General features: G+C 40.8%; 1 protein-coding gene across 7 annotated transcripts in view; it reads left to right on the plus strand.

Annotated features, from left to right (window-relative positions):
* PDLIM5 (PDZ and LIM domain 5) overlaps positions 1–23877 on the plus strand; it is a 131101-nt gene that overhangs the window by 78400 nt on the left and 28824 nt on the right. For 3 of the 7 annotated variants that reach the window (XM_072117971.1, XM_072117987.1, XM_072118025.1), the window contains 7 exons: positions 565–684; positions 1427–1555; positions 3409–3618; positions 3728–3814; positions 5099–5257; positions 6252–6383; positions 9958–10103. In XM_072117971.1, the coding sequence (XP_071974072.1) occupies positions 565–684; positions 1427–1555; positions 3409–3618; positions 3728–3814; positions 5099–5257; positions 6252–6383; positions 9958–10103 (983 nt within the window). The remainder of the gene's footprint in view (positions 1–564; positions 685–1426; positions 1556–3408; positions 3619–3727; positions 3815–5098; positions 5258–6251; positions 6384–9957; positions 10104–23877) is intronic. The other 4 variants (XM_072117979.1, XM_072117997.1, XM_072118007.1 and 1 more) reach the window with 3 other exon arrangements.

Consider the following 23877-nt stretch of genomic DNA (forward strand, 5'->3'; position numbering starts at 1 on the left):
CATTTAATTTAATGCATTTGCCGTATGTAAACATTTCTTCAATTGTTATTTAAAAAAATGTTCCTGTGTGAAGATAATTTCTGTTGTCATGTTGTCCCTTAGAAACCAGATAGCTTCCTCGGGTACGACCACCTCACATTTTGGCAGCAGTGACCAGACATGCCCTATTGAGTCCCGCCTGACCACCTGGATCAGCAATCATTACCACAGGACGGCTGTGGGACCTGCAGTAACTCCCGGACATTTCATATACAAAAACCTTTTGTTTCTTTGGGCAATCCCTCCAGCAGAGGTGGCCGTATCCAAGGACACAGTCTTGTTTCTAAGGGACCATATGAGTACATTTATAAGAAATTATCTTTACAAAGGTACATTTTTTTATATAATTAACATATAATTAACATATAATTGAAGAAATGTGTATATATATATAATTAATAACAGATTAATCAAACTGAATGTTAACGCCCAGACGAGAATACCCCTTTAAGTCTAAGGAATTTGTATCCGCCTTTTTGCACACTTTGGTCTTTGGGTATATTTGACCAGATGGTCATATTTCAGATCAGAGCCTACATCTTCAGAGAAGCAGGGACCTGAGGAGATATTTGCAGTCACTAGTTTAACCACCTCTGCCAAGAAAATATCTGTCGATCTTGGTCCAGCAAATAATTCACAAGAAAGGTAAACTACCAGAAATGTGTCTGATATCCAGCTTTGAAGTTTAGTTGGGACTTTTTGCCCTATCGCTACAAATCCAAGACTCAGTCCATGTCATCTAGAACACAGAACAGTAGTGTAATGACAGTAATGTAATGACCCCAGAAGGAAAAAAAAAGCAATAATGTGTAGCACACTTTATCAGCTTTTTAAACATATATTACCTAATTACCAGCTATGTGTAATTTCAGGAAAAACGCTGTTTTTATATTTATGCAAATGAGGTACATGGTTCACTAGAAATGGAGCCATGTCTGCTAGTGCATTGTTTTGTTCTTTCTATATAAGAACACCCTGCACTGTCCCTTTACATCTTTTTCAGAAAGATCATAGAAAGGAGACATTTGTTACTGTCGCTGGAATGGCCTTATGGCTGGCATGGCCTAATTTTTCTCTAAAATGACACTATACGTGTGAAAGCTTCTAAACTGTCCTCCCTTTAAAACCCAACCACCATGACATACGGTATCTGACAAAGTGTCTCTGGCAAAAAAAAAAAAAAAAAAAACCTTTTGCTTGTAAACAGTTGGCTGATCCTACCAAATTTGCTCTAGCGAATTCTGTTTAAATTAATATAATGTTGGGACTAGTGTCCATTGTGTGATTGGTAGAGCTCAGCGTAGTGGTTTCTGCTTATAAAAGATTGCATTTTTGCATGAACTTGATGGTATATCCTACCTTTCAGTCTCTTGCCTGTTTCCTTCAGAAAGACTCTATTTGAAAACCCTTTGGAATCCTTACCAAAATGTGCACCTTTCCCTCCTGCTACTGTGAGGACCTTAAATGTCACTGGTCAAGTAGCTACGATATCTAAGACTGCATCAGTCTATATGAGGTTAGACACCATTTTCTTTTGGATTTACCATGTGTAGATTAGACTTGAGAGCATGTGTGGAGTGCAATTTACAATATGTGGGCTATACCACCAACTCTTTAAAAGTCCGGATTAGAAAGCATCTGTCAGACATAAAAAACTCTAATTTAACTAATATGTCAGCAGCCTCTAAGCACTTTCGTGACATACATAATGGTGACAACAGTCATTTTAAATGGCAAGGCATTGAAAAAGTGAAAAAACCAGAGAGAGGGGGAGACCACAGGAGAAAACTCATGAATAGAGAAACATATTGGATGTTTACATTACAGACAACTCAACCTCTAGGCTTGAACCTCAGACAGGATATGATTCTTTGTTATTAATAAGCATGTATTTATCATTGTTAGTCCGTGTCTTGTCAATTTGATACTTTGTCACTATCTCCTAACCAATATGTGCCTCGTGTTATTCCTGGTTAAGTATATACCCCTAACTCTATACCTAGGTTAGTGTCCACATGTTTGTTTACACTTTCACATGGTATGTTTACTTAGAGTCATAGTTCAATAAGATAAAACTCTTTTCCATTTCTTTTTCTTTGTATAGGCTTACATGTAACTCTATCCTAAGCCTTCATCCATTCATCTTACCTTTAAATAGATCTGTGTTTTTATTCCCTTTAAGACTCTTAATGTATCTGGATTCGTACCGTTCCGGAGGGGGCGTGGCTTAGTCCGATCACGTGACTCACGTCACGTGACCGTGACGTCACACGCCATCTCGGAAGCGGGGGGTTTTTAAATCGGGACACTGCACAATGTTTGCTATAGACCATGACTAAGCCCGCTTAAGGGCGAAACGCGTAGGTCGCTTTTCTTGGACCCTCACACCTATGCTATCTGCCTATTCTGGATTTTAACGGTATTCAATAAAGAATTTTTGGATTTTACTTGCAACATCCCTGAAAGTGCAGACTTCGTTTGTTCGTTTAGATTAGACTTTTATATAATATCCCAAGCCTGATTACATGTATATAAGATAGTCTTAATGTTTTGATGGCTTTTGGTCACGATGGTCTTAATGTTGTGATGGCAGATTATTTTACAACTTTTGGTCACTATGATAAAGTAATCAGGTTTCCACCCGTTTCTAGTAAATCTCTACTAATGACAAATGTGTAATCATTGCATAACTCTGTTTCTACATGAAAACCCACAAACTACAGACCCAAATATGGTATAATATACAAGCCTACAGTGTTAGGCTCATAGATTAGATTGGATGACTAACTACTTTGGCACTGGGTGAATTTCCCCATTTGCTTTGAATATAGTTATAATTAGAAGCAATCCAATACTAACATTTTGGTTAATTGTAGGCATCTGAAGTATGTGTCAATTAATGATTTAAGCCCAGAAAAACCCCTTTGAAGAAAGTGATCTATTGCCGTGACAGCAGGAAGCCTGAGAGACCCCCCCCTGGCCTTTCATGTGACATGGCACACTGTTATAGATCAGTTCGCTTATCCCCATATATTGTAATACTGTAGTATGCAGTAAAGGTAAGGGTTCAAGTACCCTGGGGGTCTAAAAATACATTAAAAAAAAGAAATTGGAAGGTACTGCCATGTCCCAAACTCCCCAATCCATCAAAATATAAAAACGGTTATTCCCAGTGGTAAACATCGTAATGGGAAATCACACCCAAATGTAGTGACTGTTCTGTTAACTAACTAACACCACAATATCTAATTATTCATTCTCAAATATGATTAGGTGGTTTAATTTTTAACACAAAATTTTCACACTTACAAGTGATTCTAATATTTTAAAGTACGTATTTAAACTTTTTACTGATATTTGGAACTGAAGGTCCACTATGATAGTCCCTAGCCCTGTGCTGGAAAATACATGTACGGAGAGTGCAGTCAAAAATGGAATGAAGTTGGAGACTGATCTTAGACAGAAGTGCACTGTCTCAACTCAGACTTCTGATGCTCCTGCTCCCCAACAGTCGCGGACCATCCATGCTGCAGATCCTCTTCCATCCACAGATCACTCACCTTCCAAGGCACTTGGCAGGTATTATACCTGGATATTTCCATATCTGGAAATGCTATGTTATTTTGAGCAGAGCTTTACAGTTTGTTTCCATTGCAGTTTGTTACTGATATGTGAAATTTCTGCTTAGGCATGTGAACATGGGGAGCTCTGGAGAACAGGCTTCTGCCATACATCTATCTTCTTTTCAGTCACACATTTCTGTGGCTCAAACCAGGTACATTTCTGCAAATTTAGCTTGCGTTAAACTTAAGTCTGGGTATTCTAGTCCATATCATTTCAAAAAAAATGTTTTAGAACGGATAGCATACAGCTGCACTAAATGCTGTAATTTGTATTGGATCAGGACCCACAGCGAACTGATCCATTAAAAAGAATAGCATATCTGTTTTTCACAGATGACTCAAAGTATAGTGTATGAGGATGTATGAAACACATACCCAGACTGATGCAATAGGCTGGGAAAAATCAATGTTGGCATCTGTTTTTGACATCTAAACTGTGGCTCTAATTAAAGGAAATCTACCATCAAAATCATTTGTGATAAACCAGGGACACTTACTTTATAGACCCAGGCACAGTGACTGTGGTAATCTTCTTATATTTGTTACCCTGGTCTCCTTCCTTCTAAAATTAACTTGTATAATTATGTGTGTGAGCCTTAGGGGCTACCCTAGATCCTCTGTGATCTGGCTTTACATGCTGTTACACTGTCTCATCCTCCCCCCTGAGCAGATCCTGCTCTCTGTACAAGTGCTGAAGGAGCAAGGGAGGTTAAGGCAGCTGATTGTGGAGCCATGTGATCTGAAATGCAGAGATGTAATAGGGATTTTGAAACCCGCCCTCGCCTATATATACCGCGGGTATAAGCCTCTAGCTTCCTCGGCTATTGTGTATTTCTGCAGTTATGGAACCAAGTAGACTTATAAAGCAATACCATCTATGCTTTTCACCTCTTTTTTTTTTTTATCTGCGATAATTCAAATGATCACATGAGGTGTTACAATACATTCAGTGAAAAAAAGGATATTGCTAGTTAAAATTGCAAAGGTGATTGTACAGGCGGTCCCCTACTTAAGGACACCCGACTTACAGACAACCCATAGTTACAGACGGACCCCTCTGCCCACTGTGACCTCTGGTGAAGCTCTCTGGATGCTTTACTATAGTCCCAGACTGCAATGATCAGCTGTAAGATGTCTGTAATGAAGCTTTATTGATAATTCTTGGTCCAATTACACCAAAAATTTTGAAACTCCAATTGTCACTGGGGCAAAAGAAAAAAAATTGTCTAGAACTTCCATTATAAAATATACAGTTTCGACTTACATACAAATTCAACTTAAGAACAAACCTCCAGACCCTATCTTGTATGTAACCCGGGGACTGCCTGTATTCCTCTTTCTATGAAACTGACATTGTCTAATGATGGACAGGTGAACTTACAGAATATTGTTAATTTCTCTTTAATTCTATATTCTTGTTGCCTGTTTGTTATAAGTACCTGTGTAAAAGAAGGATTGATGGCCAATCCTCTGGACAAGCTTCCAAAGTCGACTCTCTGCCCTCCTCCGGTGCTTGTACCCCTTACCGTGCAGAATTCAAAGCGTAAAACAGATGCAGTGGCTGCAGTATCTGCTATTGTCGGTGCACAGGCAAGGTATTGTGCCTGCTGGTTTGCAATACACGTGTGTCTTCATCTAATAGATAACTTTTCAATGATTGTAGTAGAACTAACAGTTTGGTTTATGTGAATCTTATGTGAAGACTAGTGTGTTGGCCAGATATCCCGCCAGTTATAGTATGCACTAATATAATGCACCCTACTGAAGAGCAGACATAAAATCAGTCCTATAAATTCTATTCTTTTTGTGACACAAAAGAAAATATTTTTAAAGAAAATTGTTGACGGAGCAGTTAACATGTTGTAAGCACTCTGATGCTAGCCACCATACCTTTTACAGGCAGACGCTCCCTTAGATCCATCACAGGTTCCCATTCAAAATCGCAGAACCGTTTTATCTCAAAACACGATGGCTACTTGAACTGGAGTCCGGTGGATGCTATCATTGTCAATGGGTTCTTTTGATATCCAATGGGGTCCATCATTTTAAACATCCCTTAGAGCAGTGGTGGCGAACCTATGGCACTGGTGCCAGAGGCAGCACTAGGAGCCCTCTCTGTGGGCACCTGGGCCATCGCCACAGCATGAAGTTCACCAGAAAGGACTTCCTACAGAATCTTCCTAAAATGATGGTGAATTTGCCCTCCTCCTTTCAACTGCGTTGGTGTCTTTAGGAGGCTGAACAATTGAAAGTTGTCAAAGAACAAGGAGAAACAAATTACTGCTTAAATTGCTGTGCTGGCACTTTGCAATAAATAAGTGGCTTTTGGTTGAAGTTTGGGCACTCAGGCTATAAAAGATTCGCCATCACTGCCTTAGAGTGTTATATTATTTGAGGGACCAGCGGAAATTGGTAGCACTGTAAATATGGCAACTTCTATCGCCTGCTTTATGCATTTTAACATTTTACTGTCTTTTTTTATTGTATTCACACCCCTACCTGAGAAAGCCAGCCTCCTTTTCTTATCTTCTGTATGTTTTACTTCTTCTCTTGCCTTTATGTGTGCTCTCTACTTCTTTCTTCTCTTAGATTGTCTGACCCCTTTGTATATCGTTCTCTCTTGGATGCTCTTCTAATAGAACCTGTCATTAAACCACCTTTCCAAAGTTCCAAATTAGACAGGAGATCCACTGGTTTCATGGGAAGTGGACAATTTATGAGGTGAGGAGTGTAAGCATTTAACTTTTAGGCTGCATCCACAACCTGATTGGCTATATTTATTAAATGTCCACTGTACTTTCAACAACAAAAAGATTCTAATTTACAGAGCTATCTGTGTGTCAAACTCCTTCAAACATCCCTTCCAGGATCTGTGAACCTCACACAAGAGATTAGTTATTACTTTTTTAAAATTTACTATATATTGTCATGTAGTTAAATGTCTATAAAAGGGAGCTTTTTTAAAAAAATTTCAGAAGCAAGAAACATTGTTTGTCATTGGGTAGCAAGCATAGCCTTGTCTTGCCACCTGAATTGTGGTGGCATATACCTGCATCCTAACATCTGTAACTTTTCTGGTATTCCAGGTCAATACAACATTATAAATTTCTATTATAATAGTTTTTTCCTCCAATTAGATTTCCACAACAGTATTATAGATTGGACTTGAATGACCTACTAGTGTTGTACTTTTAAAGGGAATGTGTCAGCAGTTTACATTATGCATCTGTAGCTCTTGCATTTGATCTGAGTGTGTCTTTCAGCCTGTAGACCTTTCTGGTCTCTCACTGATAAGCTCCAGAGCCCCCACCCCTGTCCCCTTCAACTATTGCTAAGAGCTTAGCAAGATTATGGTTGGATACTACAGATGACACCCAGAGCAGAGGGGAGGGTCTGGGAACATGTCCCTCTAACCACTGGTGCAGTAGTGGTTAAGGTGAGGGTGCCTTCAGACAGTAATGACTGAACCACCCCCTCCATCTGCTGAAAGCCATCAGAACAGGGGACATCGCTGGAATTCTGCCAGCGGTTCACAGGACACCCCAGTCCCAGCAGCTGTACAGAATAATAACCTGACTAAATCTGACCCTGCATATAGTACTATCTTTGGTGCTACTGAAGTACCAGCCCCCTGTGACCTGGATTATTTGGGAGTGGCAGGGGTGGGGCTGGAGCTGCAACAGCTCCAATGATGATCTGCTTTGTAATCACTCACACGTACTCACCCCACGCCTTGCGTCACCCCACATATAGGTTATATGGCCTATTTAATAAACAGGAGCAAGGTGACATCATCGAGCTCCTGCGTCATCACCATAATCACTGCTTGGGGCTGCAAATTTACTAGGAATTGGAGGAGGTGGAAAATCACTGAAGGGGGTCATGCTGAATTAATTCCTAAGGGAGGGCCCTGCTGAATGGATTACTTGGGGAAGGGGGGTTTCTGAATAAATTACTGAAACAATTACCAATATCCTAATATCTATAATGCTTGGGCTGCTATTTAAAATAGTAAAAGTATGTATATCTTTTAGACACATTGGGGCACATTTACTTACAAGGTCACTCGAAGTTCACTAAAAGTGCATTGTCCGTCTATAATGCTGCGTGCGGTGATTCATTAAGATCGTGCGCCAGAAATTATGAATGTGTCGTTTCCCTGCGCCATCTTTTTTTGTGGTGCACCTTTAATATAGGTGTGCGACACAATTTGAAAGTTAAATACGGTCAGAATCAGTTTGGATCAGCCAACAACAAGCCCCCTAATTTGTGTCGCATGGAGGCTAACGCAGCCACGCCACAAAAGGGTCCTGTACAACACAATTGCAGCGCAGACATTTCTTAAATACCTGTGCAAGCCGTTCTAGCCATGAAGACCGTGCACGGCAAAAGTGCACCACGCAACGCTTAATACTCCCATTGAGTAGGACATCCTAAATGAGGTGCACCATACCGCTGGGACGCTTAATTTGGCCTTGATATATGTGACCCTATTGGGGTCTAGGGTCTGGTAAAGTTTTGTAATAGTGGCCACACCCTTTTAAGGTTGAATGTATTTGTGTTTTAAACATTTTGTATAAAGTCTAGATTTCTGGTTTATGTTCGTAAAGATTCGGTTTAATTCATTATTTTTCAAAAAGTATGTAGAATTATTCCATTTTCCAATATTTACCACTTACTGTTTGTTTTGGAGTCAGACCGTGTTCAAGGCTACATTTAACCAAACATAGACTTTGTTATATTGTTACCTGCTTTCTGCAATAGTTTTTCACTAATGACTTTTTCCTTCTGCAAACAAGTTAGTTAGAAACCAGATAGTTTCTTATCATTTCTATTTGAAACATTTGGTAAGGTGTACCATATGGCAAGCAATTGACGGTCCAGCCAAGGTCCACGGTCTAAAAATTTATTTCTTTATTGAAGCATATATAGCAGTGACAAATCCACTCAGAAAGACGTCTTTCTGAGTGGATTTGTCACTGCTATATATGCTTCAATAAAGAAATAAATTTTTAGACCGTGGACCTTGGCTGGACCGTCAATTGCTTGCCATATATTATCTTAACCCAGCAGAGGGTTGGCCCGTGCCGGGTCCGGTCGTTCAATGAAGGTGAGCCGGCATTTTCTCTTTTTCACGAAGGTGTACCATATGTCTGACATAAAACTGATGTTTAACAGGGTGTCCCAGACCAAGAAATTTAACATTTAATTGTGAAGCTAAATTACAGCTCCAGTTAAACAGGGGCTCATAAAGAACAAGTCTTGTTGGACCTGTCTCTTGAGATGGAAGGTTGTTTAGAAATGTGATTAGGCTGTAAACTTAGTTGCAACGGCTAGCGTCAGACAGCTGCTGCCAAAGCTAACAACATTATGTGATGCATACAAAGGTATAAATGCACTGCATGAAAACGTATATCTACATAGGTATACATTTCTCGTAAGCCTATGCTAAAGTCAGGTCACATCTAAGGTATAGTGTATAATTTTAGTAAGAAAGAGGTAGTTCAGAAGTGTTTTTTTTCAGGTGTGTACCTTTTTAGTAATGTTATTTAATAAATTACACTCTCAAAAGCTCTACAGAATAGTGATCTGAGTGTTCTGAACATTTTATCCTTCGATGTAGGATCTGTTTGGAGAATGTTGCTCCTCAACTGTCACAGCTTATTTACAACTTTAAGTTTAAATTAAATTCTTTGAAAAAATATTGAACTATGGTATATATTACTCTATTGGTTTCCATTTTTTGATGTTAGATTTACGTGGAAGCATCAATACTGTCTGGTCATAAGCTTTGATTTGACATATTTACATGTGATATCTGTGTTCGCATCCTGATGTATTTTGGGTAAAGTCACTGATCATGCCTAAAAGTTGAACCTTTCAAAGTTAGACACTGTTTAATACCATCTATAGTCTGATGCTGGATTAGCAGACTAAAAAAGTGCCAAATCTGCAAAAGTGAATTTTTTGTTTACTTAAAAAAAAAAAAAAAAAATTCGGAATATAATGTTTCAAATATACACATATTGCATCTGGGTCTAGGATGGTGATTATGTGACTACCTGAGCGGTCCTCTTCATCCTCCTCACCCTGCGTGGCAAATTGCTTGTATTATACCTTTTGATTCATATGCGAAACGGATATACACATAGTGCCCTTGTGGTGTGCCTACCTGATCCTATAGCAGGTGGCAAACCCCCTCCCCCCTTCTGCTTACTGTTTCCCTATAAGGTAATTCCAAAGTGCGCATATTTATATACTATATTTTTTAAATGTTGTTTATTTTTCTTTTAACCAATAGTGGTTCAGCAGAGCCCTCAGCAGTTACTGGGATTGCCGGTGCGTCTTCAAGGATTATGCCTGCTTCCTACAACCCTACACCATCTGCCTTCAAAGCCGGTAGTTCCACAACTTCATCCAGACCAGGAGGATGGCAGCCAGGTAGCTGAATCTGCACATGACTTATTTTATTGTCTTTTATGTAATCCATTTCAATGATTTAGATCAGAGACCCAATCGTGGTCAGCCTGTGAATCTGGGACAGTGCAGTGGACTGATTTCATAGTCTTAAAACCGTTCTGAGAATCCTATTAAGGCCTTTCACATGAATGTATGTTTGCCCAGTCTGGAACCTGGGCATAGTATAGGGCCAGCTAGAGAAGGGGAGGGGGGAGCACTCCTCACCCCTCCTCTCTCCATTGAGAGTCGTGCAGGTGCACCGCATGTACTGCAATAGATAGAGCTTGCTTTTTTTCCCGGTGACACGTTATGGTGACATACTTAGTGCTCCCCATACTATGCCCATGCACAATCCACCTCTATGGTGGCTGTATGCTAGCTGCCGTTTGTATGGAAAGAATGGCCCTCATATATATCTATTATATATCTAATATATATCTATTATATATATCTAATATGCTTGGAGTCTTATCCCAGACTCATGGACTGATTACAGTCGTGTGTCTCTGGACTAAGGCTGGATTTTCAGGTTTACACACCAAGTGTGGAGGCAAGTATAAATACCTGGAGCTGCTCCTCCTCTGTTATTAATTCACTTCTGTCTTTGGCTTTGAAACTGCCTATTGGGTTTTTAAGCTAAGGTATAAAACTTCTAAAAGACTGTGCTGCTCCTTCTTTTTTTACAACCCATTCTTAGTTGTGGCTTCAAAAATTGTATTGATTACTTTTATGAGAATGCTTTTTAAGGGTGGTTCAATTAGTACCCATGTTAGGAATGAAGACACCATTTTTTAAAAAATTTTTTTAATTCTTTTTCAACATAGTCCCCTTCTAGAAAGATATGCTTCTGCCAACGTTCCTGCCATTTTTTTAACCCCTCCAAAAAATAGGATTTGTCGAACTCTCCTACTGTCTCGGTGATGACTTCCTCGTTTGAGCAAATTTTTTTCCCGCGAGCCATTTCTTCGTGTAAGGGAGACAGATCGGGTGAATACAGGAGTAAGTGAATATGCAGCAATTCATAACGCAATTCATGCAGTTTGGCAGCAACAACTCAGGACAAATGTGCTGGTGCGTTATCGTGTTGAAACAGCACCTTCTTTTTCACCAAATGTGGCCACCAACTTATCATGTAAAGTATTAATTGCCATTCTGGTCGACACACCTACGGCCTCTGCTACTTCGCACACTTTTGTTCGTCGATCAGTGAGTATAATGTCGTGGACTTTTTGAAAGATTTTCTCGGTTACCACGTCTGCCGGGCGTCCTGGTCGCTCCTCATCAAAACCAGATATTGGTTCAATTAATTTAAACGTGGGCAAACATCCAACTGTGGTTCTAGATGGCAAAGTGTCCTCATAAACAGCATCCAACTTTGCTTTTATCTCCTCGCATTTTTTCCCATCCAAAAACGGAAATCGAATTACCGAACAATACTGCTCTTTTTCCATCATAGTGAAAATCACGAAACAGGTCTTACTCAAATGGCTGCCAAACTAACCTATCAATCAGTCTGTAATTTGTGTTGCCGTTGTTTGATAGATGGCAGCACACGAAGATAACACCAACTTCACTCAGGAACACCCTCTGTACTCATTCTAGCGCCCTTGTACATTTGGGGGGAATTTTTTAAGACTGCCACTTTGCACATCAGTCTCAATATTCCCACTTACTGGCACTCTGCGTTCCGGATTTGCTGCATATTCCATCTTCATGGAGTTTGTATAATGCATCTCAAAATAAGTGATTAGAGGGAGAATGTTAGTGGAAAGAGAAGTAGTAATCTAGTTTAACCTCTAGATGGTGCTGTGTTTCTTCATCAGCATTCCCATTCTGTGCAGCTTATCTGCAGCCCATATCTACCTCGTTATTAATGCAAACGAACGACAGCAAATTATATTATCATTAACTAACCATATTATACAATGAAAACTATAAATTACACTAGTACTGAGCTATCGATTAACTCTTCATAAATTATTTTTGTTATTGATTAAGCCAGATATTAATGTTAAAGATGTCTTTTAAAGTTTGTTTGCAAACTTCATTCTTAAAGGGGCATTACAGCATCTGTCATGAATCATTGATCATCAATGTTCGCCAAAATATACAGCTCTGACATGGGTGGGGTTGGTCACAGGTAATGGTGAATGAAACATTATATTTATGATGGGATTTCTTTGTTTCATTTTAATTCTGTTTTAGTTCTTCATTTTGTAATTGTAATTTGCAAAAGTGTCTTATCTGATGTATTTGTTTAGTGTCTGTGACGTTAAATACTCTTGCAAGAGTAGTATCAAGAGCTTTTGTACACCATCGTTCCACTTATTCTGCTACAAAGGGACATGTGTCCTAGGAAAACTTAATTAATGTGTGGAATGCATTCAGCTTTTACTAGGGTGGAGGGAGAAACTTGGCTGAAGAGTAAAAGACCCAATGGTCAGAAGTTCAGAACATGAAAATCTGATGTGACTGAAACCTTTAAACTCTGTAATTAATATAAGATTTTTAAACATGGTTTCAGACAGAGTCAGATTGTTTCCATTGGCTAGTACATATTCTCTTCACTTTTGCTATTCTATCAATCCTGCCAATTCTTTTTGAGCGCCTCTCATTTTGGAGGAACAACATCTATATCAATTGTCCTCAAATTAGAGGCAAGATCAGAGCAAGACATAGCTATGGAATAATGAGGATCATGTTCAACAGGACCAACTGTATAAATAGTTTTTCTGTACCCAGAGCAAAGACTTGGAAGTGGCTTACTTTATATTCATTCATACAGATATAGAATAACAAACACTGGCACTGTCTAGACACATACCTTGTGTTATATTAGTTTTCATGTAAAATATGTTCCTATAGGGAATCTATTTAGTTGCACAATATCTGAATCCCAGTACTGCAGCTCAAAAGCTGTAATTGATTTAAACTTTGGAGCCACTTTTCTGCCTTCTTCTCTAAGTTACTGAGGACATGTTCACATTTGTTGTGCAATTTCTCACATTCATGGATGCTAGAAGGTTGAATACATTTTGGGTTGCAAAGCTGGCCCTCTGCTAAAATCACAATACCATCATCTTAAAATAGTAGGTTTTCCTCAGTGTTTTCTAGATCTCTGCTTGCTGTCCTTCTATAGAAAGTTTTTTTGTTTACTTGCAGTGTATGAAATTCTGTCCATGGTCATGTGATGTCACACAGATGTACATCTGGTTATATCACTGAGCTCTGATTACTTTATGATACTAATGAGTTGTGCACCTATGTGACATCACATGGCCGTTTCTATCCACTAGAAGCTTTCTATAGAAGGACAACAAGCACAGATATAGAGCAACTGATACAGAAAGTATAAGTGGACACCCCCTTTAAGTTAGCATTTTAGGTATAGTGTACATTTTCATGTTCCCTAGCTAGAATTCTAAGTGGTACATCATAGCCTTAAAGCCTGATGCTTGACGGCAAGCAGACAACAAGCATAGATCGAGAAAAATGTGAAGAATTGATACAGAAAGTACATTGGTGCCAGGATTCAGGATCAGTGGATCCTCTGGACCATCGTGGGATGTGGTACTAGCCGACATCTGGGACCGGAATCTAAGTGGCACCTGGTCTTCACTTGAGCCCACCGTAAAGCGGGCTGGTCTTGCTGCGGCGGGGTACCACCAGGTCGTTCCATAGCATTTCAATGAATTTGTGCAGTAGAGTAACTTAAATCTGTCAAAGATAACCTTTGCTGTAAATGGTATGGACCACAAATACCAATATTTGCAATGGTAAGTACAATTCCCTTAAAGGGAATACTAATACTAACACTGCAAAATTGTTGGTACACTTCTGCTAAAGAAAGAAAAGCAGTGGTCACTGAAATAACTTGAAACTGACAAAAGCGTTAATACATTTTAGTTTACTGATAATTACCTGACGTAAATCTGCCATTGTCATTACCATTGAATTGTGGTGCAACATAAAAATTAAAATATCAAATCAATGGGATTGCCCTGAACAAAAATGTTGATACCCCAAACTAAACAGTGACTCCGCAGTCATCAAATGGTATGATCTGGTGTTCGTTGTGCTTGGAGTTACTAGTGTGTTGTCAAGCAGATTAACACCAGATCATGTTTCTCCCATGGCCCAACATGGTGGTATCATGCAGAAAAATCTATGTTAAAGTTGGATGTAAATTGGTGGTATAAAGTCATGACGGTGGAGAATGTAGCACTGAAGTAAAGCTGTCCTGACCTTAGAACGTCGCCTCTGTTATAAATGACATCATGTTTCAAACTTCTGGAGAGCCGGTTACTTGTCACTGGATGCTAGGCCATCAGGTACAGAAAAGGAAGCATGCTGGGGGGAGGGAGGGGAGAGCTTCAATTCAGAGTTGAACTCTCCACCCCATGACCATCTACATTTACATCTCACATCAAAGATTCACTGACTGGTGCTATTTTAAAAACAGGATCTGGAAAGTGTTAATAGTATTTATAGTATGGATTGTAGGCGAGTGGTACTAAATGTGTGTTTTTTTGTTTTAGTCATTTTCATAGTTTTATTGTGTTCCTGGGACTTTCTTTATTTATTATGAAAATGTTTTACATATTTTTTTAATTATTTATATAGTTATGTACTTGGACTTGAATAAGCAGTGCTCTGATCGCTTGTTCAAGTCTAAATCCCTGCACTGCAATAGGGGGTTAACACCCATGATCGGAGTTATCTCCTATTGTGGGTGTTACAGGAGGGTGCTGTAATATACAGACCTGACACCAAAGCATCTTGTGAATCGGTTCCCGAGCAGGATGTAAAAGTCACTGACACCCATGCAGTACTATAACATTCCGTGTCAGGAATGGGTTAAAGGTAATCTGCCAATAAAATCCAGCATGATAAGCCAGCAACACTTACTTAGATCCTGGCATCGTGACTATGGTAATCTTATATTTATTCTCCATGGCCTCCTTCCTTCCAATATCTACTTCTATAATTACGCTAATGAACCTGAAGGGCTCCGGAGGTTGTTTCTAGAGTTCCTCAGTGATGTAGCTTCACAGGCTATTAAAATGAATAGAACGGGTCTCCCCTTTCCCTGCATTTCCTGCTGCTGCAGGATGAAAGAGGCTACTGGGGCGTGGAGTAGCTGTGTCGTGTAGCCTCATCTTCATCTACTCCACGCCCAAGTAGCCTCTTTAGAAAATAAGCATATTAGGGAAATAAAAGTAATAAAAAGATACAGGCTACATAAGGATTAGCCCCAATAGAGGCACCTACCACCCGATTTACCCTAATAGACCTTATCTGTCTGTAGCTTGTAGAGGAAGTCTCTGCACACTGCTTGCTGGTAGGAAGTGCCTGTATCTGATTGGATCTTGTAATGCAGGGGGTAGGGGAAGGAGGCAGAAAGCACTGCAGCAGTGCATACAAAAGAAGCTATTCATGATATGAATCAGACTATACTCAGAAGGTCGTATCCAGGGACAACCAAAATTGTAAACTCCAGGACTGATAGAGACAGGTTGGACTTATATCTGTGAAATGCTGTGTTTTGTTAATAACCGTGAATTAGAGAATGTGTTACTTTGTTATCCTGATTATAATTAAGAATCTCGTCTTTCTGGGAATACCCCTTTAAAGCCAAAATAAGATAGGGCAGTGGGGCACATGTACTACCCTCTCCCGCTCTGGATACATTTTATCGTTGGTGGTGTAGGCAAAGCAGTAGAGCCCCACCACAATCATGTATTTATTACTTATACTATATATAGGTGATAAATGAGTGTTATGGGAGAACCACTTGAAGCAGATGTAAATGGTCTAGTCCTGCAGAGTTAAAAATGCCCTCATTTGGCATCTAGCACAAGGAGTGGTTTTGCATGAAGGAAACTTAGGAATATTTTCATGTTGGAAGCTTCATGTTACAGAACTGCCTTTGTTTTCTGTTAATTGACAGAAACATGACTATATGCATAAGAACTGGCAGACTGGAATTGCACATTTGGATAAATATTTTGTAGGTTACTTATAGATCTGCATACCCAAACTGAAATAAGGCGTACGGATAAGAAGACAGCATATTTGATCCTGGTTATAAAAATATCTTGGAAGCTACCTCCTCAGAAACATGTATGTTGTCTTGATATGTCTGTTCTGAATCAAAAGGATTACCGTATATACTCGTGTATAAGCCGAGTTTTTCAGCACAAAAAATGTGCTGAAAAACCTCGCCTCGGCTTATACACGAGTCAATGATAAATAAAAATAAATTAATACTCACCCTCCGGTGTCCCCGATGTTCCTCGCGGATCCCAATCCCTGTCGCGGCTCCTTGTGTCTTCTCTTCTGTCTTCTCTAGCCGGCAGAGTCGCGTTCATGCGATCTGCCGGCCGTCGCACACTGTGATGCGACGCTGTTGCCGCGGATGACGTCATCAGCGGCGACAGCGCTGCATCACAGTGTGCGACGACCGGCGCGATCTCCCGGCCAGAGAAGAGTGAAGAAGCCACCGGGAGCCGCGATGGGGATCGGAAGCCGCCGGGAGCCGCGACGAACATCGGGACAACGGAGGGTGAGTATTAAGTTTATTTCTTTATCTGTATACTACTGAGGGCAGACTGTATACTGATGGGGGAAGGCTGTATACTACTGGGGACAAGCTGTATACTACTGGGGGCAGGCTGTGTACTACTGGGGGCAGGCTGTATACTACTGGGGGCAGTGCTGTATACTACTGGGAGCAGGCTGTATACTACTGGGAGCAGGCTGTATACTACTGGGGGCAGGCTGTATACTGCAAGGGGACAAGCTGTATACTACTGGGGGCAGGCTGTATACTACAGGGGGGCAGGCTGTATACTACTAGGGGCAAACTGTATACTACTGGGGGCAGGCTGTATGCTACTGGGGGCAGGCTGTATGCTACTGGGGGAAGGCTGTATGCTCCTGAGGGCAAGCTGTATACTACTGAGGGCAAGCTGTATACTACTGAGGGCAGTGCTGTATACTACTGGGGGCAGTGCTGTATACTACTGGGGGCAGTGCTGTATACTACTGGGGGCAGTGCTGTATACTACTGGGGGCAGTGCTGTATACTGATGGGGGAAGGCTGTATACTGATGGGGGAAGGCTGTATACTACTGGGGGCAGGCTGTATACTACTGGGGGCAGGCTGTATACTACTGGGGGCAAGCTGTATACTACATGGGAGCTGGTTGGATGTATACTACATGGGGGCTGGCTGTATACTACACCCTCGGCTTATACTCGAGTCAATAGGTTTTCCCAGTTTTCGGTGGTAAAATTAGGGGTCTCGGCTTATACTCGGGTCGGCTTATACTCGAGTATATACGGTACTTAAAATGTGAAGGTTAAAAGGGTTTTTCAAAAAAATCTACCATCAACCAGGGAACTTATTCACAGATCCAGGAACTATCTGTGGTTATCCATGGCCTCCTTCCTGTTTAAATAAATGTTTAAAATTATTCTAATTAACCTGATGGGCTAATAATAATAATCTAATAATAATATTTATATAGTGCCATCAAATTCTGTAATGCTTTACTGATTCTGGGGAACATACAAATAAAATAAGGCATTACAGAGTAAAAACAGTCATGTGAAACAAAAGGAGGGCCCTGCTCGCAAGTGCTTACAGTCTATGAGAATGTGGGGGTGACAAAAGAGGTATAAGAGTTTGTATAATGGTCCAGCCATTTTTATAAGGGGATGGAATAAAAATAATTTAATAAATAAAAAAAAATGCTGCCTCTTAAACCAGCCATCAGCCGCCATCTTATATACAGTCCAAAATCCGTGGGACTGCATAGAAGCATTTTCCAGGAAGTTCGCATTAAGGAAGAGAATAATCTAAGATCACTAGGAGATCAAAGGGTAGAGAGAGGAGAGTTAGGGGAGTGCAATATTAGGAAGAGCTTTGTGGATGAGGGTTATTAACTTAAACTGTATTCAGATGGAGACGGGCAATCAGTGCAGTGACTGCCACAGACTAGAGGCATCAGTGCAGCGTTTAGTCTGAAAGACAAGCCTGGCTGCTGCATTGAGAAAAGATTGGAGAGGAGAATTTAGTGAGTGGAAGACCAATTAGTAGGGAGTTACAGCAGTCTAGACCAGAATGAATCAGAGCAACAATTACTGTTTTAGAGGTTTCAATTGTAAGAAATGGTTGGGTTCTAGAAATATTTTTAAGGTGCATCTAGCAATAGCGAGCAACAGATTGAATATACGGTGCAAAGAAGAGGTCAGAGTCCAACACAACCCCAAACAGCAGGCCTGCTGCCTCGGGGTTAATAACATCACAGACCAACAGGGTTAGGTCGGTTAGTAGAGGATGGAAAGACAAGAAGTTCCGTTTTGTAAGGATTAAGTTTCAAGAAGAGAGAGGTCATGATTTTAAAGATGGCAGAGAGACAATCACTGGTGTTCTAAAGTAAGTAATAGGTGATGTTACATGCAGAAGTATGTGGCTGGGTATCATCCGCATAAAGATGATACTGAAAACCAAATCTGCTTATGCTTTGTCCGATGGGGGCAGTATACAGGGAAAAGAGAAGATGACCTAAGACTGAGCCCTGTGGAACCCCTAAAGTGAGAGGAAGAGGGGAAAAAAAAGATCCAGAAAAGGAGACCCTGAAGTTGCGGTCAGAGAGATAGGAAAAAAATCAAGAGTGGGCAGTGTCCTTCAGGCCAATGGAGCGAAGCATCCTGAGGAGGAGCTGGTGGTCCTCAGTATCCAACGCTGCCGAGAGAGCCAGTAGTACGAGGAGAGAAAAGTAACCTTTTGATTTAGCAGTGAGATGATCGTTGGAGACTTTAGAAAGAGCATTTTCAGTGGAATGCAAAGAGTAGAAACCAGATTGAGTTAGCTGAGAAATAGCGGTTTAGTCGGGAATAGACCAGGCGTTTCAGGAGTTTGGAGATGAAAGCGAGATTAGAGCCTGGTCGGTAGCTAGCAGCACTGGATGGGTCCAGGGAAGCTTTCTTTAATAATGGGGCAAAGATGGATAGACACCGGAAGAGAGAGAGAGAGATTGAAGATTTTAGTGAAATGAGAAGTGACCACTGGGTAAAGAGACTGTACGAGATGTGAGGGGATGGGGTCACTAGTGCAGGTTGTGGGGCGAGTAGAACAGAGGAGAGGACACTTCTTCCTCTGTGACTGGCTCAAAGGAAGAAAGTGAACAGGATGAAGTAGCATAGGGAAGTGGATTGATGGAGTTGGTGGATTGGGATATGATTTCCTGTTGAATACAGTCAATAGTATCTCTAAAGTAGGTGGCCAGATCTTCAGCCCCAAGGTTTGTAACAGGTGGCCCAACCTTTGGTGTTACCCTGTTTCCCCGTTGAACAAAAAATCAACTTCTCTAACATCCTTATAACTCCCCAAACTTATTTCATGTGACTCCATTTCTATTGAAATCATTGGCCCCAATCTCTCATGTTTAGCAATAGCACCTTCCATAAATGAGCCCTTCTTATCCTGGTAGCTGCTGGTATCACATTTGCAGCACAACAGTCATTGATTTTATCCCATGATTTCTTCCCCATGTCACAACCTCTTGCAGTATCTAAATGATCTACTACTACTAATGTACAGTCTGGGGGGAGCCGTAGTAATGGCTGCCGGTAGGTCTTATTTTCAGGGTAGGCCTTATATTTCTAAGCTTGAACAAAATTGTACTAGGTCTTATTTTCGGGGGATGTCCTATTTTAGGGGAAACAGGGTAGTAAGGAATGAAGGCTTTTAGGATTGTTAGAGAGTTATTAGATATTAGATTAGTGAAATAGACATGTTTGGCAAGATGGATGGTGGTGTTATAAGTTCTAAGCAAGAATTGGAAGTGCAAAAAAGTCAACAGATGTAAAAAAAAAAAAAGTCTTTAGCATTGCCGAAGGAAACCAGTTTGGGGCGTGTGCTAAGGTTACCGACGACTGTGTAGAAATGTTCAGACTGAGAGAGGTGCCACCTCATCCAGGGCACTTTTAAGGTTGTGATTATAATGGTTAGTAGCCAGGTTAGGGCAGGAGAGAAAGATTGGGGACCGTGATGACTGCAAAGTTTCGGTGAGATATTGAGTATCAATGGCATGTAGGTTCCGGTAAGTACGATAGGTGGGCAGGTTCTGTAAATGAGAGCAAATATTAACAGTAAAAGAGAGAAGGTTATGGTCTGAGAGTGGAAAGGCAGAATTGGTGAAGTCAGAGACATAAGAGGGTTGAGCAAAAACCAGGTCTTGGATGTTTCCCTCCTGGTGAGTAGGCGAATCAGAGAATCAGGAAGGTTGAGAGGCTAAAGGGGAGATGGGGGTGTTTATAGGAATGTTAAAGTCTCCCATGATAAGCGTTGGGATATCACAGGATAGAAAATGAGGAAGCCAAGAAGCAAAGTGGTCCAGAAACTAGTGAGCCAGCATCTCACGGTGTTAACCCTTAAATCGCTTTGGCGTCGCCATATTGGCTTGGATTGCCATTCTCCGTCATCGATTGCGATCTGTTAACATGACAGCAACGTGTCATACAAAGTCTAGTTTTAGCCCATCAATTACAATGTGCAATTTGCACCTTGTAATAGATGATGTGAAAATATACTGCCATACTGTAGTATATGGTGCCCAATGTTAAAAAGCCACTTTTTTGCCATTTAGATTAATATAAAAAAATCAATAAAAAGTACAGTCCTCAAAATGGTAGCATTGAAAATGTTATCAAAAGTCGCAAAAATTTGACACCACACACAGTATGAAAAAGTATGAAAATCTTATTAGCTCCAGAAGATGGCAAAATGAAGAACTTTTTTTTTGGACCGGCGCTTTTAATTTTTGTAAATGTATAAAAACATTTAAAAACCTATATAGATTTGGTATCCCCGTGATTGTACCGTTCCAAAAAATAAAGCAGACTTGGCATTTTGGACGCAGAGCGAAATCCGTAAATTCCAAGCCCACAATAAAATGGTGTAAATGCAATTTTTCCCCAATTTCAATGCATTTGGAATTTTTTCCAGCTTCCCAGTATAAGGCATGGAATTTTACATACTGTGACTATGAAGTGCAATTTGTTATGCAGAAAACAAGCCCTCATGCATCTTTTTACGTGGTAAAATAAGTTTATAAAATTTTTTGAAGGAGTGAAAAATGAAAATGCAAAAACGAAAAAGGGCCTCCGCGTTAAGTGGTTAAAGGTAGCCCCAGCACATGTCCCCCTGTAGATAGGTAGCCTCAGCACATGCCACCTCGTAAATGGGTAGCCTCAACACATGCCACCTCATAGATGGGTAGCCTCAACACATGCCACCTCATAGATGGGTAGCCGCAGCACAGGCCACCTCGTAGATGGGTAGCCGCAGCACAGGCCACCTCGTAGATGGGTAGCCGCAGCACAGGCCACCTCGTAGATGGGTAGCCGCAGCACAGGCCACCTCGTAGATGGGTAGCCGTAGCACAGGCCACCTCGTAGATGGGTAGCCGCAGCACAGGCTCCCTCGTAGATGTGTAGCCCCAGCACAGGCCCCCTCGTAGATGGGTAGCCCCAGCACAGGCCCCCTCGTAGATGGGTAGCCCCAGCACAGGCCCCCTTGTAGCTGGGTAGCCTCAGCAAGGGCCCCCTCGTAGATAGGTAGCACATGACCCCCAGCAGACAGCCTAAATAATGATGGTGGTGGATCCAGGATCATACAAAGGATGCTGCCTGAGTCCAGTGCAGCAATAGTTGTGAATTTAAAAAGATTGAAGATGAAGATGTGTCTAATTTATTAATAGACTGCTCTTAACGGGAGAGTGTGGGCCAGGGATCAGCTCATTGTAAGGTGTGGCTTTATTTACTTTGTACAGTGTTTTCTGGAAAAATTGTTTCTACCAGCACATTAAAAACATTAAAAACCCTAAATCTGGTATATACCACACAACCTCCCCAAAACACAGACCAAATTCGGGGCAACAAATTGCCAGAATAGAGCAATTTACATTACCGTAAAAATAGGTCCGGTCTGGGGAGAGACAGATTCCCCATGCGTAGCCGGGCGATACGCATGGGGCATCTGTCTCTCCACAGACCGGACCTATTTTTACGGTAATGTCAATATATGTCTAACTGTTTGTACTATCTTACACTGGACTTTTTCTTATGTAATGCATATTGTTTGCAAAATTATTATATTTATGATATTTTGTCCCAGTGTTTATGTGTACTTACCAGACTATTGCCTATATATTTGTGCAATATCTGCTCTATTCTGGCAAGTTGTTGCCTCAAATTTGGACTGTGTTTTGGGGAGGTTGTGTGGTATATACCCGGTTTAGGGTTTTTAATTGTTTTTAATACTGGTCATCAATAAAGTTTTATTATTTGTCATTCATACACATCTGCTTTTTTCCACTATATAGCACATGTATTATTCATTTTCTCTATTTATCCAGATATTTTTTCAGTCCGTGACAACAAGCCACAGGAATGCATCTTGTCATAACTGATACAAAGTTTGACTTCTCCAGGCAAAGCCCTTTGTGAGGCAAGTGCTGGTGATCTGTAAATGTCAGCCATTCAACCAACATGCTTCCAGCCTGAAACCTAATGTCATGCTGTAAGAGGGTGGGGTAGAAAATAATAGAAAGTTAAATATTAAATGGTAAAGAGAAACATGATCTTTGTTTGGAGAAGGTGCTATTAACTGATCTGTCATGAAAGCTATGCGCTAGTGGAGTCCTGTTCATTGTACATACAGTAAACAATACATCACCTGGTTTTACCTTTTTCTATCATGAGTATATTGCCTTATCACAAATGTGTGTGTCCTATATATAGTTTACTGCCATCATTGTCTCTGTGCTTACATCTTTGAGCTGAGGACCAACCATTGTGCCAACCATAGTTATGGTGAATGGGTTAGACATTTTCTACTGCCTCTGCTTATTAGACTTGATTTGGCCACATACAGGCTGTCAGTGACTTACAAACAACCTCTAGTTATAGATGGACCTCTCTGGCAACAGTGACCTCCGGTAAAGTGACACCTGTAAGGTGTCTGTAATTGAGTTTTATTGATGATGCTTGTTCCCTTGACCATACAAAATTTAGAAAATGCAATTGTCACAGGGATGGAAAAAACTTTGGTGTGGAGTTACATTTATAAAATATACCTAAAGCAAACCAAAAGACGGTAAGGGTGTGGTGACATGGTGCATTCTTGGTCCCGTCTTGGACCGTTTTTGGTCTGTTTTTAACGGATATGTTTTTGTATGTTTACCATGCGTTTGGCTGGTTTTAATGTTTCACAGCTGCCTACACTTCTAGAAATGAAGATAAACCAGTTCAAACCAGCCAAGTGCAAGGTAAACATTCAAAAAAGCATGCATTTTTAGTCCATTTAAAAATGGACCGTGTCACCGCACCCTAACTTGTACTTGTTGTGCCTGTACATTATCATAATACAGGGTATTAACCCTTTCACAACCCGTGACTTAATAGCACGTCACGGGTCTGCCGTGGGTGAATGGAGAGGGCTCAGGGGCCGAGTCCTCTCCATAGCAAGTAAGTCTTTGCTGCATATCGCAGCAAAGACTTACCGGTAACACCCGCGATCGGTGCTAGCAGGTGTTTGAACTGGTTTATCTTCACACATTAACCCACACATTGTCGCCGGCAAAGCTGCTGGTGGCTTCAAAAAGATGTCCGCGCATGGGCGCTGCTATTTTGCCGGGGATTGATGTTCCCCGTGACGATCAGCACATTATAATGAATGAGGAGG

Source organism: Engystomops pustulosus, chromosome 1 (assembly GCF_040894005.1).
Source record: "Engystomops pustulosus chromosome 1, aEngPut4.maternal, whole genome shotgun sequence".
Taxonomy (NCBI): Eukaryota; Metazoa; Chordata; class Amphibia; order Anura; family Leptodactylidae; genus Engystomops; species Engystomops pustulosus.